This window comes from Euleptes europaea, chromosome 3 (assembly GCF_029931775.1).
Source record: "Euleptes europaea isolate rEulEur1 chromosome 3, rEulEur1.hap1, whole genome shotgun sequence".
Taxonomy (NCBI): Eukaryota; Metazoa; Chordata; class Lepidosauria; order Squamata; family Sphaerodactylidae; genus Euleptes; species Euleptes europaea.
The window spans coordinates 104,350,999-104,365,280 of NC_079314.1; the positions used below are offsets into that span (position 1 = coordinate 104,350,999).

The 14,282-nt window shown below is 50.9% G+C and overlaps 2 protein-coding genes across 2 annotated transcripts in view; one reads left to right on the forward strand and one right to left on the reverse strand.

Annotated features, from left to right (window-relative positions):
* The window catches only part of DDX11 (DEAD/H-box helicase 11), a 38,122-nt gene extending 26,284 nt beyond the window's left edge, over positions 1-11,838 (forward strand). Inside the window, exons 19-27 of the mRNA XM_056846586.1 lie at positions 818-890; positions 2,936-3,039; positions 5,114-5,263; positions 7,213-7,281; positions 7,543-7,643; positions 8,375-8,459; positions 9,442-9,517; positions 10,421-10,575; positions 11,740-11,838. Of these exons, the coding sequence (XP_056702564.1) occupies positions 818-890; positions 2,936-3,039; positions 5,114-5,263; positions 7,213-7,281; positions 7,543-7,643; positions 8,375-8,459; positions 9,442-9,517; positions 10,421-10,575; positions 11,740-11,838 (912 nt within the window). The remainder of the gene's footprint in view (positions 1-817; positions 891-2,935; positions 3,040-5,113; positions 5,264-7,212; positions 7,282-7,542; positions 7,644-8,374; positions 8,460-9,441; positions 9,518-10,420; positions 10,576-11,739) is intronic.
* A 1,520-nt stretch (positions 11,839-13,358) lies between these two features.
* The window catches only part of WASHC1 (WASH complex subunit 1), a 39,310-nt gene continuing 38,386 nt past the window's right edge, over positions 13,359-14,282 (reverse strand). The window contains exon 10 of the mRNA XM_056846857.1: positions 13,359-13,507. Coding sequence (XP_056702835.1) covers positions 13,359-13,507 — 149 coding nt within the window. The remainder of the gene's footprint in view (positions 13,508-14,282) is intronic.

Below are 14,282 nucleotides of genomic sequence, written 5' to 3' on the forward strand. Positions count from 1 at the left end.
TCCTCTGTATTACCATCTTAGCAATTGTGCTGGTCTTGCGGTGCAGAGGCTGTGGCTCTGCAGCCATCTCTTTCCCATTGGTCCACTTTACTACTTTGCCCTGATTCTGCAGGAATGCCACAGGGTGTGATGCATCAGCTGCAGAATCCGGCAACCTGGGAATCCCGGCTTCCAGTTTCTAGCCTTAAAATACTTGAAAGCAAGTGAGTGACGCCTGAGCCATTTATGCAGGGCTGTCTCTCTGCAGTCACCCCCAACGACTGCTCCGGTGCTTTGTTTTAATTATGCGTGCCTTTCCCAACTGTCAGAGGCCGCCTCACTCTCCCTGCGCCTTCCTGTGCGTTTTGCCCTCGTTTTCTGGATTCTTGCTAAAACAACATCCGGAAAACACCGGCAAAGCGTGCGGAAATGCGTGGGGAAAGCAAGACAATGGCCGAGGAAGGCATTCCTAATCAAAACGAAGCTCCGGAGCAGTCAGCGGGGCGACCACGAGGGAAACAGCCCTGCCTACTTGGCCCTGGTGAGAACTCCAGTGCTGGAGGGGCTGCTGAGTAAAATCTTCAGTGGTCATCAGGTGGGGGGTTTCTGTGCTGCTTGTTACTCTTTCCCATGACCAGCAGAATAAATTACACAGAACGAGAGATTGTGCAGATTTTTGTTTTTTTGCTTAATAGAGAGGGAACAAGATTCTGTCCTCTTAATGCAAAACTTGGCTTACCTGGGTCTGCATTTTAACTCTCTCTACCCACCCACCCCCGGACAGAGTGCTGGTGACACTGCCTGTTGCTTGATTCTTGCTAAGAGCGTCTTTTTGCAGGTGGCTGATTTCCGGGAACAGCTGCTCACCTGCGCGGGTGTCGGCGCTGGCAGGATCGAGGTGTTTTCCTGCGGTGAGTCTTGGCACTTCTTGTGCAGTGTTCCTGCCTGACGGTGTTTGTGGTGCTGCACAGAGCAGTGTTGGCGCCCGCTTTCCTGCAAAATGCTGCACTCAAAAGGGGGGGGAATCCAATTGCCTTTCACCTCTGCCTGCACTTTGCGTGGGGAATCCCAGCCAACATTAGCTGGTGAGAGCCGCCATGTTGACATTCCAGTGAAAAGACAGAGCAAAGGAATCATCTGTCTTTGTCACGAAAAACTAAGCTGGGAAATGCAGTTGTGGCTGCAATCCTCTGCACACTTGCTGGGGAGTAAGTCCTGTTGTAGGGAGGGGCCGTGGCTCAGTGGTAGAGCATCTGCTTGGCATGGAGAAGGTCCCAGGTTCAATCCCTGACATTTCCAGTTTGAAAGGGACTAGGCGAGTAGGTGATGTGAAAGATCCCTCCCTGAGACCCAGGAGAGCCACTGCTGGTCTGAGTAGACAATACGGACTTTGATGGACCAAGGGTCTGATTTAGTAGAAGGCAGCTTCATGTGTTCATGTGAGTTCAGCAGGTCTTCTTTTCCACGTGGATGTGCATTCATACGATGTCCACCACAATCTAGACTCAGGGCAAATTCTCTCTCCTCTCTTCCAAAGCTGGGGGAAGCCAGGTAAAATGTTTCCTTTTGAGAGAATATTGGAGACATAAGATGTCGTTACAGAAGTGTGATTGGAATCATAGGCCATCTAGTCCAAAGCCTTGCTCAATGCAGGATCAGCCGAAAGCATCCCTGACAAGTGTTTGTCCAGCCGCTGCTTGAAGGCTGCCAGTGAGGGGAAGCTCACCACCTCCCTAGGCAGCTGATTCCACTGCTGAGCTACTCTCACTGTAAAAAAAATCTTCCTAATATCCAGGTGCTATCTTTCCACCCATAATTCATGCCCAGTATTGCAAGTCCTATCTTCTGCTGCCAACAGGAACAGCCCCCTGCCCTCCTCTAAGTGACAGCCTTTCAAATACTTAAAGAGAGCAATCATGTCCCCCCTCAACCTCCTCTTCTCCAGACTAAAACATTCCCAAGTCCCTCAGCCTTTCATCCTAGGGCTTGGTCTCCAGGCCCCTGATCATCCTTGTCGCACTCCTCTGCACCCGCTCCATTCTGTCTGCATCCTTTTTCAAGTGAGGCCTCCACACAATACTCCAGATGCAGCCTGATCAATGCAGTGTACAGCAGGAGTATGACATCTTAAGATTTGGATGTTAAGCCCCTGTTGATATACCCCAAGACCACATTAGCCTTTTTAGCCACCACATCACACTGACTGCTCATATTCAGCTTACAGTCCAACCGTGCTGCTAGATCTTATTCACGCACAGTGCTACCGAGAAGAGTATCCCCCTTCCAGTATGAGTATTTCTCATTTTTGTTACCAAATGTTCAGATCAAGGAATGATGCAGATTTAGTAGGCCGCATAGGTCGTGTTCGTCTCAAATTGGAATGCATGCAGGCATCCACAGGGTTGCAAACTGCTTCTTGCGTTGCTCAGAGCTGCATCCAAATACCCCTGTGAGTTATGACCTCCAAGGGGGCCCACAGGCAACTAGGCCCTGTCCGTCATTGCAATATCCTATTCTCTTCTACAGTTACTGTGATTATCCACCCTAGATATTGATAAGGAAGGGTCATTGTATGGTGACCCACTGGAAGTGAACGTTCTTAGAGGCAGAATTTGTGGGCTGTGCGGATCCAGGAGTCTTATCATGCTAGGCTTGGCTGATAAGCAAGGGTGGCCCATCTACTAGGGGGCCTTAGGCAGTTGCCCGGGGTACCAGCAGTAGAAGTGCCTGGCATCGGGAAGATGCGCCTGGACCCACCTCTGCTGGGTGGGTGGGGGTAGGGTTGGGTGGGTCCCTCTGTCTGCACCACAGGGGTTGAAAAGGCTGCATGCCGCCTGCCAGGTGGAGCGTGCCGGGCAGCATCTTCTCATGGCCAGCCCAGCTTATTAGCAGCGCTGAAGAGGACGACCGGCTCAACTTTCCCACCTCTAACTCCTCCTGCCTGTTGTTTCATCAGGTCACGTGATTCCCCCAGACAACATTTTACCCATCATCCTCTGCAGCGGCCCATCCGGTCAACAGTTGGAGTTCACCTATGAGAAGAGAAACCTACCTCAGATGGTCTGTATTTTTCCTCCTTTCATTACCTTTGGCTGTTCACCAGTGGGTGTCAATTGGCCCGAGGGGGAAAAAATTCACTGGGTGAAAGGCCAAATACCTCTTTGGATTCTGGCCACAAGCAGGCACTTCCTCCGCTTCGGAGAGCTTAAAATATCCCCCTTGCTTTGTGTTGGATCTGGACGCTTCTGGGCCTGGCAGTACCGCTACACCTATTTGCTTGCAAAGGTACAGAAATTTGGACTGTGGATCATATTTGCAAGGTATCCTTCCCCCATGTAGCTTCTGGCACAAAAGATCCCCGTGTGAGGTTGGCATAGCCTTTCCTCCACCACACAAAGGGAATGCACTGGTCGGGTGAGCGCATGAACCAGGCCTGTGCCACTATGGCTTTGGTGCAGATGTGTGCATGCTGCACTTGCATGGAGCATAAAAGGACTTGCTTGAAGGAACTTTGTGAATACAGCAGTCCGCCAACCAGAGACAGGTTTTTTTGCTGTCAAGTCGCAGCTGACTTATGGCGACCCAGTAGGGATTTCAAGGCAAGAGACGTCCAGAGGTGGTTTGTCATTGCCTGCCTCCATGTCACAACCCCAGTATTCCTTGGAGGTCTCCCAACCAAACACTAGCCAGGGTCAGGGCTGAGTGTGTGTGACTGGCCCAAGGTCACCCAGCAAGTCTCCATGGCAAAGTGGGGATTTGAACCTGGGTTTCCCAGGTCCTAATCCGACACCTTAACCACTACACCACGCTGGCTCTCAGAGAGGGTGCAGGAAGCTTGTATTTAAAAACAAATAATCCTGGCCCTTCAGTTTCAAACTTCAGTTTCAAAACAAACCCCTCACTCGTAAAGCAGCGTACCAAGGTTGAAATTCCAAATAACGCAAACTGTCGAGGCTGCCATGGAGTTCTGGCCACCGCCCCTATACCTTTCAGAACAGAGGAACCTCCGAAGAGGCCTCTTCCCAAGGAATATATAAGGCGACACGGTCTGTCTGGTCTTATTTACTAATTATTTAATGTGTATTTATATCCTGCTTTTTCAGCTAGAGTCCTTGTCAAAGTGGCTTACAATTTAAGATCTGTCACAGAATCCCTTGCGATACAAGTATGTGGGTGTGTGTGTGTACAAACAGGGGTGCGGGGAACGGGACACAAGGCCTGGTGGTCACTTCTGCAGCTTGCTTACCTCCGTCCTTTGAGTTTTGTGTCATCCCTGTCCTGGTTGGACAGTCCCCTCCGTCTAAGCCAGCTGCTGAAATGCACAGTTTGATTCCCCCCCATCCCCTCAAAGTGGAAGAAACGTCACAAGATAACTGCAGCATCTGTGGGGTCCTGGCAGCTCACTGTGCTTATAACTCTGAGGCTGGGCTTCGGCAGCCGAGCACGGAGCCCCAGGGGCTGAGGTGGCCGCCTCAGTCCCAGCATGGTGTAGTGGTTAAGAACGGTGTTAAGAGCCAGCATGGTGAGAAAGGTAATAATCACGTATGATTTGAAATAATATGAATATATATTTTATTTGATTTTGCCAAAGAATTACATTTATATATTTGTAACAACATCAGGATTAGAATTTTATACAAAAGAGTATACAAATTTATAACGAGATGGAGGGGAAGTTTTTACATTTTATTTTAATATATTTGTATTTTCAACAATAATTCATTGCTTTTTATTTTTCTTTGATGATTTTTATCAATCGTTGAACTGTTTATATATATTTTTTAAAAATAAATTATTATTAAAAAAAAAAAGAGCCAGCATGGTGTAGTGGTTAAGAGCGGTGGTTTGGAGCAGTGGACTCTGATCTGGAGAACCGGGTTTGATTCCCCACTCCTCCACATGAGCGGCGGAGGCTAGTCTGGTGAACTGGATTGGTTTCCCCACTCCTGCCCACGAAGCCAGCTGGGTGACCTTGGGCTAGACACAGCTCTCTTACAGCTCCCTCAGCCCCACCTACCTCACAGGGTGTCTGTTGTGGGGAGGGGAAGGGAAGATGATTGTAAGCTGGCTTGATTCTGCCTTAAGTGGTAGAGAAAGTCAGCATATAAAAACCAGCTCTCCTTCTCTCTTTCAGATGGAGGAGACGGGGCGACTTCTCAACAACCTCTGCAACGTCGTCCCTGGGGGCATGGTGTGCTTCTTCCCCTCCTATGAATATGAGAAGCAGGTGTACATGCACTGGGAGAAGACTGGGCTGCTCGCCCACCTGGCCGCTAAGAAGAAGGTAATCACACCGCCCTGCCAGCGGGCTGGGGCTTTAAATGGAGGCAGGCCGTTCCGAGCCCCAGCTCTTACCATCCGCTGACGAGGGGCCTGTGCTCCGCTGCTCATTCTCTCTCCTCGAGCGTTTCCTGTTGCCCACACGGTGAAGCGGAGAGGATGTTTATATAGCCAGTCCTCACCCAATAATGAATAAATGATACTTGCCGGGCGACTGACCACTGTACTTAGATCTCAATTATATTAAACGGCTTCTGCAGGCATAGAGAGCGTGCCTCGTTTGCATACGAGGCAGAGGGAAAGGGCATGAGCCGGTCCTGGAATTGGAAACCTTCTAACTTTGTAGCGAATCAGACTCCAGTTCTGTGCACTGGGGCAGCCTGCTTCTGCCCGCTCGATGGAAGGGCACTAAATCATGCCAATTGTTAAATAGGCTAGATACTGCCATCCAACAAAATCAATCCAGTTTTGATTTGTAGAGCACAGAAACTCTGCTTAATATAAATAACAGTGTTGTCTTTTGGCACCGTACTAGCCAGGGATGAGTGCTCACATTGCTTTTGGCTTGGCATTTTGGAGAGACTCATACCTGGCCCGTACTGGTCCCTGCTCTTTTACCAAGCAGCTGAGAGCAGATGCTGGACTGGCAGTGCAGAGGATGGACTGTCCAAAATGAGAGGTGGGAGGAGACACTGAGTATGTTGCTGGAGGGGAGAGAGGTTCCCAGGGCTCTGCAGATTCCCTGCTTTTAAAGCAGAGCATCCCAAACAGTGCCAGGGCACACACAGTTTCTGCAAGAAAGATAAAACGCTTGAGACCTGTCTAAATCATGCAGCCGAAGTGAATCTGCACACAGATGCTTGCTCTTGTAACTCATTCTGCTGCTGTTCATCATGGCAAGGCAGTACGATACCTACTGCAAGGGTGGCTACTGTTACAAAGAGCACGGGGAGGGGCCGTGGCTCAGTGGTTGAGCATCTGCTTGGCATGCAGAAGGTCCCAGGTTCAATCCCTGGCATCTCCAGTTATAGGACTTGGCAAGTAGGTGATGTGAAAGACCCCTGCCTGAGACCCTGGAGAGCCGCTGCCGATCTGAGTAGACAGTACTGACTTTGATGGACCAAGGGTCTGATTCAGTATAAGGCAGCTTCATGTGTTGTGTACTTCACTCACCCAGATTGGTGAGCACCATGGTTGTGTCGCTATGTGAACTTTGGTTTTCAAGGATTAAACAAAAAAAAGTCAAGATTTGACTGACATTGTATTCGGTATCCAGTACACACACAGCTGCCTTATACTGACTCAGACCCTTGGTCCATCAAAGTCAATATTGTCTACTCAGACTGGCAGCTGCTCTCCAGTGTCTCAGGCAGAGGCCCTTCACATCATCTACTTGCCTTTAACTCGCGATGCCGGGGATTGAACCTGAGACCTTCTGCATGCTAAGCAGATGCTCTGCCATTGAGCCATGGCCCTTCCGACTAAATTTCCCATCAGCAGAATGGAACTGTCTTGCCTCCTCCCCTCCCGCTGCAACACTCTGATCTCCCCAAAATGGGGTTTTTTGAGTATTGGGGGGATGAAATAGGAGGGGCTGCAGCAGGAAGGTGGAATAAATGGAAATGACTGGTTTGGTCTGCATCTGACCCAAAGTCCAGCTGTTTCTACTCTCTCTAGTATCAGAGGAGCATGGCTATTATATAAAGTGCTGTGGAACACAGTCAGGATGGTGCTGCTGCAGTCGTCTTGTTTGGGAGCTTTCTAGAGGCACCCGGTTGGCCACTGTGTGAGCAGACTGCTGGACTCGATGGGCCTTGGTCCGATCCAGCAGGGCTTTTCTTACGTTCTTATGGTGCACAATCCCGACAACTCTGAAGGTCTGCGCGACTCTTCCCTGTGGGTCAGGGAAGCTCTTCTCTGCTGCTGACGCCAAATGCATTGTGTCTTGATCAGATATTTCAAGAACCAAAGAAAGCAAACCAGGTGGAGCAGGTGCTGGCGGAATATGCCAAGTGCATCAAGGTGAGAATCAGAATTGGAAGGGACCACCAGGGTCATCTAGTCCAACCCCCTACACAATGCAGGAATTTCACAACTACCACACCCCCAGTGACCCCTACTCCATGCCAAGAAGATGCCCAAGATGGGGGTGAGTGCAGAGCTTCTGGGGGGCAGGATCTACGTCATGGAGCAGACCCCCTACTTGGCTGCTTGAATCTAAAGCTGCCGCTGCTCCTCCAGCCTTGGCTAACCTGCTTGGGGCGGGGGATTTTCTTCTGGCAGCGTTGCAGCCACGCAGGAACCACCATGACGGGAGCACTGCTGTTTTCTGTGGTTGGTGGGAAAATGAGCGAAGGAATCAATTTTTCCGACGATTTGGGAAGGTAAGGGCTAGGCTTGTGTTTGGAAGGGGTCTGGGATTCCTTCAGTGTATCTTGGCAATTGGAAACACCAGTATTCCAGGTCAAGAGCTCTGCTCACGACAGAAGTCGGTTTCAGGTAGCCGGCTCAAGGTTGACTCAGCCTTCCATCTTTCCGATGTTGGTAAAATGAGTACCCAGGCTTGCTGGGGGTGAAGTACAGACGACTGGGGAAGGCAATGGCAAACCACCCTGGAAACAGAGCCTGCCTAGTTAACATCGGGATGTGACACATGGACACACGAAGCTGCCTTATACTGAATCAGACCCTCGGTCCATCAAAGTCAGTATTGTCTACTCAGACCGGCAACGGCTCTCCAGCATCTCAGGCAGAGGTCTTTCACATCACTTACCTGCCTAGTCCCTTTAACTGGAGATGCTGGGGATTGAACTCGGGACCTTCTGCATGCCAAGCAGATGCTCTACCATTGAGCCACTGCCCCTCCCTGTGGGGCACTGGCATTCTTGGCTGTGTGACCCAGTCCTATAAGCCCATTTGTGTGCGTTAGCCCCATCCCCTGGCTGTTCTGTTTGAAACTACCCTGAACGATCATGAAGGGTTCTAGGAACAGGACAGGTTTCTAAAGCATGTGGCAAACTGTAGAATAAAGCAAGCCTGTTTGACAACTCCATGCTAAATGGCATTACAGAAGCTAACAGAATACGTGTGTGTGTGTACTCTGTTTCCCCTCTAGATGTGTGATCATGGTGGGCATGCCTTACCCCAACATCAAGTCTCCAGAACTCCAGGAGAAAATGGCTTACCTGGATAAGACAATGGTAAAGACATTCTTTGTTCGCTGTGTTTTAAAGTCAAGGGCTCAGTCGGGTTATAAAGACTGTGCTTCCCGTTCTTGGGAAAGAATTCCCTCCCCCATGACAGCCCTACAGATAACATACCGTGGGTGCCAAGTGCTGCACGATCTTTGCTTCGTTCATCTTCACAAATAGGAGGGGCTGAAATTATTTCCTATACTTATGGGAGATCAGCGGTTAACGGCTTGATCCTAGCAGGTGTTAGCTGTCAGATTACCCACTGGTAAGTTTAACACATGAAAATTGGCCTGTGGGATCGAACCGTGTGAGGCTCGTGCCCTTGGGGAGATGTCACATAAGGATGTGTGACACTTGAGGCAATAGGAAAGATATGTGTGCCTGACCTGTGATGATTGACTAGCGCGTGCTCCATGGCCATTCATCCGGCCATCATCCACACAGGGTTTTTCATGTGCAAAGGTGCCCTTAATGATGCAGAGCAGGAGAGCGAGAGAAAGCCACTGTCTAAGGAGGCTGGGTTCTATTTGAGTTCGTGCCGGGAGGGGGAGATGGGAAGTATGTGTGGGTGTGTCCCATTCTAGCACAGAAGCCTGACTAAGTTCCTGCAGGGTTTTCTTTTGTTCCCTCTGTGTGGCTTCTGCTGAATTCATGTAGGCTTTGACCCGCCTTCGGTCTCCTCCTAACACATCAGTCTGAGGCGCTCTTTCCCCCCTTTTTAAGGATAACTGACGTGAGCGGCCCTAAAGTCCTTAAACACACCCCTCCATCCTCGCTCAAACCCAGCCACAAGGGGCGGCAGATGGGAGACTTGGACAGCCATACTTGGGGGCAGCTCCCTGCTTTCAGCCCCTTCTGGTAGCAGCCACAGATTGGTCAGCCCTCTCCCTCTGCTTTGGTTCACATGGGAGGCAGGCAAGAAGGCTGGGACTTCTAGGCTGGCTTGCTCAGTCGTTCTCACCTTCTGCCGCCTTGATTTTTCCTCCAGCCAAAGATCGCAGGGCAAGCACCAGGCCGAACACTGATTGAGAACTTGTGCATGAAAGCAGTGAACCAGTCCATAGGTAAGGAAGCCAGCCATCTGTGGGGCTGGCGCAAGGGTTTCCTCTTCCTGTCGCACTGGCTGCCCAGCCTGGTGGCTCCTTCAGAGCCAGCAGCTGTGCCAAGGGCAAGTCTCCGATGACCAAGAAGGCAGGGGAGCAACTCACAAGGAGGGGCCTTGCAGCTTCTGCTCATCAACCCAGTCTTGTAAAACAGCATCCTGTTTTTAACTGGGTGAGGCTAAGAACCCCTCTCTAGGCAAATGGGCTACAGCCTCTTGCTGTATCAGTCCAGGCAGAAGCACTAGTAAATAGTGTGGACCTCTCTACAAGGGAAGAAAAGAGTGGTAAGCTGCAGCACTACACTCAAAAGCTCTGACCTGAGTTCGATCCCGACGGAAGTCGGTTTCAGGTAGCCGGCTCAAGGTTGACTCAGCCTTCCATCCTTCTGAAGTTGGTAAAATGAGCACCCAGCTTGCTGGGGGTAAAGTGTAGACAACTGGGGAAGGCAATGGCAAACCACCCCGTAAACAGAGTCTGCCTAGGAAATGTCGGGATGTGACGTCACCCCATGGGTCAGGAATGACCTTTACCTTTTACCTCTACAAGGAAGCTTAAGCCATCCCCAGGGAATCTAAATTCTCAATAAACCAGTGTGTCCTTCTTTCCAAGTTCAGACTTTACTGGAGCAGAAACGCCCAGGGTTCAGTCTTAGCAGCTCAACATAAGGGCTTGCTGTTAAGACTGTACCTTGCCAGATGATTCCCTAAAGCGAAGCCTGGCCGTCCCTTCCTTGAGCTTCAATCGCCAGTCCCGTTTCCACAGCAGGAAAAGTTGCAGGACCCCTTTCTTGCTGCAGTCTGAGGAAGCGGTGTTGCCGACCCGCAGGGCTCTGAGCGGCCTCTTTCTGGTGCGTCTCTCTGCCAGGGAGAGCCATTCGCCATCAAAAGGACTTTGCCAGCATCGTGCTGCTAGATCACCGCTACGCCCGCCCAGCTGTTCTCAACAAACTGCCTCAGTGGATCAAGAGCAGGACCCAGGTCAAGGCTGCTTTTGGGCCAGCCTTTGCTGCCTTAAGAAAGGTGAGTGGCCAGACCAGGCTAGCCCAGCCATGATTCTGCCCTGCCTCAGCCGAAGGCACATGACCACCTCTCGGCCTTGTAGCCAACAGCAGGGCCTTGCAGACTGGTGAGCAGGCCTTGCAGGTCCCTGGCTCAGTGACCGCCTGGCCTGCTGGCAGTTTTGGTCAGGCTTGATCAAATGGAAGAAGTGTGTTCCTGTGGTTTGCGCAGAAGCTGTTGCACTGCCAGGCTTCACAGCCCCCCTCTGCCTTCCTGCCTGGACCGCTGGCCCAACTCTCAGAAGAAGAGTTGTTTTTTAATATGCCGACTTTCTCTACCTTTTAAAGAGAATCAAACCACCTTACAATCTCCTTCCCGTCCCTACAACCGACACCCTGTGAGGTAGGTGGGGCTGAGAGAGTTCGGAGAGAGCTGTGACTAGCCTGAGGTTACCCAGCTGGCTTCGTGTAGTGGAGTGGGGAATCAAACCTAGTTCACCAGATTAGTCCGCTGCTCCTAACCACTACACCATGCTGGCTCTCAGAGGCAGCTTCACATGTTCCTCTTGCTGCCTTCAGCGCCTCCTTCCCGTCTCCTGCCTTACTGACAGCCACAGATTAATGACGGATGCTTTTCCTCCTGCCCCTTGGGTTAGACCCCTGACCTCTTCCTCTGACCTCAGCGAGGCCATTCTTATTTTCCTGTCTTCTAGTTCCACTGCGAGAAGAGATCCGTTTGCGAGTCCCTCCGTGCCTGACGGTGATGGACAAAGCACCTGGCTGTCCTTCGCCGGGTCCAAACTGCTGGGAGCATAGCTGAATGCATCTCTACAGTGCACCTTCTGCCCTTGGCGCTTTTCAAATTTATTTTAAAAAGTGATTAATAAAGTTGTTAGTTCATGTATATGGGAGTTTTTTTTTTTTTTTTTTTTGGCAATAACTACATGATATCCTCTACCTGTCTGTGTGGGGCATTTTATATGGCCTGTTCTAATGGTTCATCTGGGGTGAATACTAGTATAGCAGCAGGCCTGTGAATGGTAAGGTTTGGGATCACAGGGCAGGGCTGAACAACATGGAGGCCAGCCCCAGCTACAAATGAATTCCAGGTTTTTGCCTCACAGCTTTACACAACTTGGCTCGTTTCTGTTTTCCGTCTTAGCAGTCTTCCCTCTTTGCCCTCCAGCTCCAGAGGAGGCGCTTGCCTCCGTCAGGAAACTTGGTCAGGGAAGATTCAGAAAGGCCCCTGAAGGTTGCCGCTGTCTTGCTGCAAAACCTGCTCTGATCTTTCCTTGACCTTCTTTCTCTGGCCTTTGAAGCAAAGGAGGCCTCAGCTTATTCGCCATGCGGCAACACTCACAAAGGTAGCGTTCACGCATAAAATGAAATAAGGAAGTGGGTCAAAAGGACATGGACTGCAGGTGCGTCGGCTTTTAAACTGCGAAACCCGGCTACTGAAGTTTTAATGAATCTCGCCTCTCTGCAAGAATGCTTTAGGTTTTATGCTCATCTGAACTTGAAGGCAAAGGCCCCCGACTGCCAGGGGAACCCGCATGGGGCCAGGAGGGTGGAAGAGTAGCTTCATTGGAGGGGAGGAAGTCAAGACCCTTCAAGTGTGGGACCAAAAGGCCTCGCTTGCTATCTAGAAAACGCTTAAATACTTTTTAGTTCTGACAGTGGGAAGAGAATGAAGATGTGGAAGGTGCACGCTGCGTCCTTTTTCTGCTCCCTATTCCTTACCTCTGCTGGCAGAGGGGCAGGGGGAGGAGCTATGGACACAGGGGGTGTCCCTTTTGTTTGCTCAGAGCAGATATCAATATGTCTTTTTCAACTTGGGATGAACACATCCGCTGAGATCACCAGGGTTCTTAAACAAGCCTACATCAATGTCTAGAGAGCCCTGGTACGACCTCCAGCTATGGGTATTTGCCCCAATAGTGGTAGCCAGAGAGGGGCGATGAAACCCCCCCAGTGCAACTAAAACTATCCATCAGCTCCCGCCTGCAACATGAGAGCCAGGCCAGAACAGTGAAAGGAGCTTCGATTTTGTAATCTCATGCCCCCAGTACAGACTAAGCAAATGTCAAGTGTTTTGCTAGGGCTGCTGAACCCACGTGTGTGTGTGTGAGAAGCCCAGGGCCAAGCTGACACCCCCACCTTCCAGTTCACTGCCGCGTTGCCTCTGACATTCTCCAGCCCAGCTGAACTAGGCATCCGTGAAAAAGAAGCAGAGGTCTGCAGTACGCAACTGACCACTGCTTCATCCCACTGCTTCACTTAGACTTAGCAAAAAAAAAGCTCTTTGTCACTGAGCTGGCATTGCATCCATGCGCCAACAGGAAGAGGAGGGCTGGGCAGTAAGAGCACCTCCTAGGACTGGCAGCTCTGCTGCTCAACGGCTTCCCAGCCCTTGTCCCCTCCAGTTTCAGGAAGAAAAAGCAGAAGGGAAGAGCTGTGGGAGGAAGCAGAGGCCATTTGCTGACGAGAGTGGCCCAGCCCTCTTCAAGGCATCCCACACTGGACTCTCGGCTCCCACTGCGAGAGTAGGGCTGGGCTCTGATCCTCCCTTAGCACCCGCTACTCAACACCCCTCCAGGAGTCGCTGGCCCTCGAGAGAACACAGAAGAGAAGGGCAAGGGTTAACTGTCTTTGATACTTAAGACTCTGCTACAGGAGGGTCTTAAAAAAAAAACAAAAAAGGCAACAGAAGCCCTCTGGCCTCAAAGAGCCTGGGCAAATTTCAGGCTCTTGGCCCCATGTTCATGGCAGGGAAGGCAGCCCCGAACAAAAAAAGCCAGGCGCGATCTAGGACTCCCAGTCGTCTTCATCCTCACCAGGGGGCTGCTGTGGGGGTGGCAGAGGTGGGATCGTGTCCGATATGCGGCCAAAGGCACCCCCCGGGGCGCTGGGAGCATTGTTGTCTCCGCCACCTCCGGGCCCTTTGCCAGAAATACCTGCAAAGGAATCATAGAATCATAGAGTTGGAAGGGGCCATACAGGCCATCTATTTCAACCCCCTGCTTAATTAATGCAGGATCAGCCTAGAGCATCCCTGACAAGTGTTTGTCCAGCCCCTGCTTAAAGACTGCCAGTGAGGGGGAGATCACCACCAGTGGATTCCACTGTCGAATAACTCCTACTGTAAAAACCTTTTCCCTAATATCCAGCCGGTACCTTTCCGCCTGCAATTTAAACCCATTATTGCGAGTCCTATCCTCTGCTGCCCATAGGAACAGCTCCCTGCCCTCCTGTAAGTGGCAGCCCTTCAAGTACTTAAAGAGAGCAATCGTGTCCATGAACACATGAAGCTGCCTTATACTGAATCAGATCATCAGTCCGTCAAAGTTAGTATTGTCTACTCAGACCAGCAGCAGCTCTCCAGGGTCTCAGGCTAGGGGTCTTTCCCATCACCTACTTGCCTATCCCTTTAACTGGAGATGCTGGGGATTGAACCTGGGACCTTCTGTATGCCAAGCAGATGCTTTACCACTGAGTCACAGCCCCTCCCCTCAACCTCCTCCAGACGAAACATTCCCAGCTCCCTCAGCCTTTCCTCATAGGGCTTGGAACAGAAACACCCTGTGATGACAGCGGGAGCTCAAGACTCGCAACGGGTCAGGTATGCCAAGGCTGGCAAGATTAATGGGAATGCATTTGTTCAGCTACTCAATCAGTGTTTTGCACGAGTGTAAATCAGACCAGCATAACCGGGCTGGGTACATATCAACA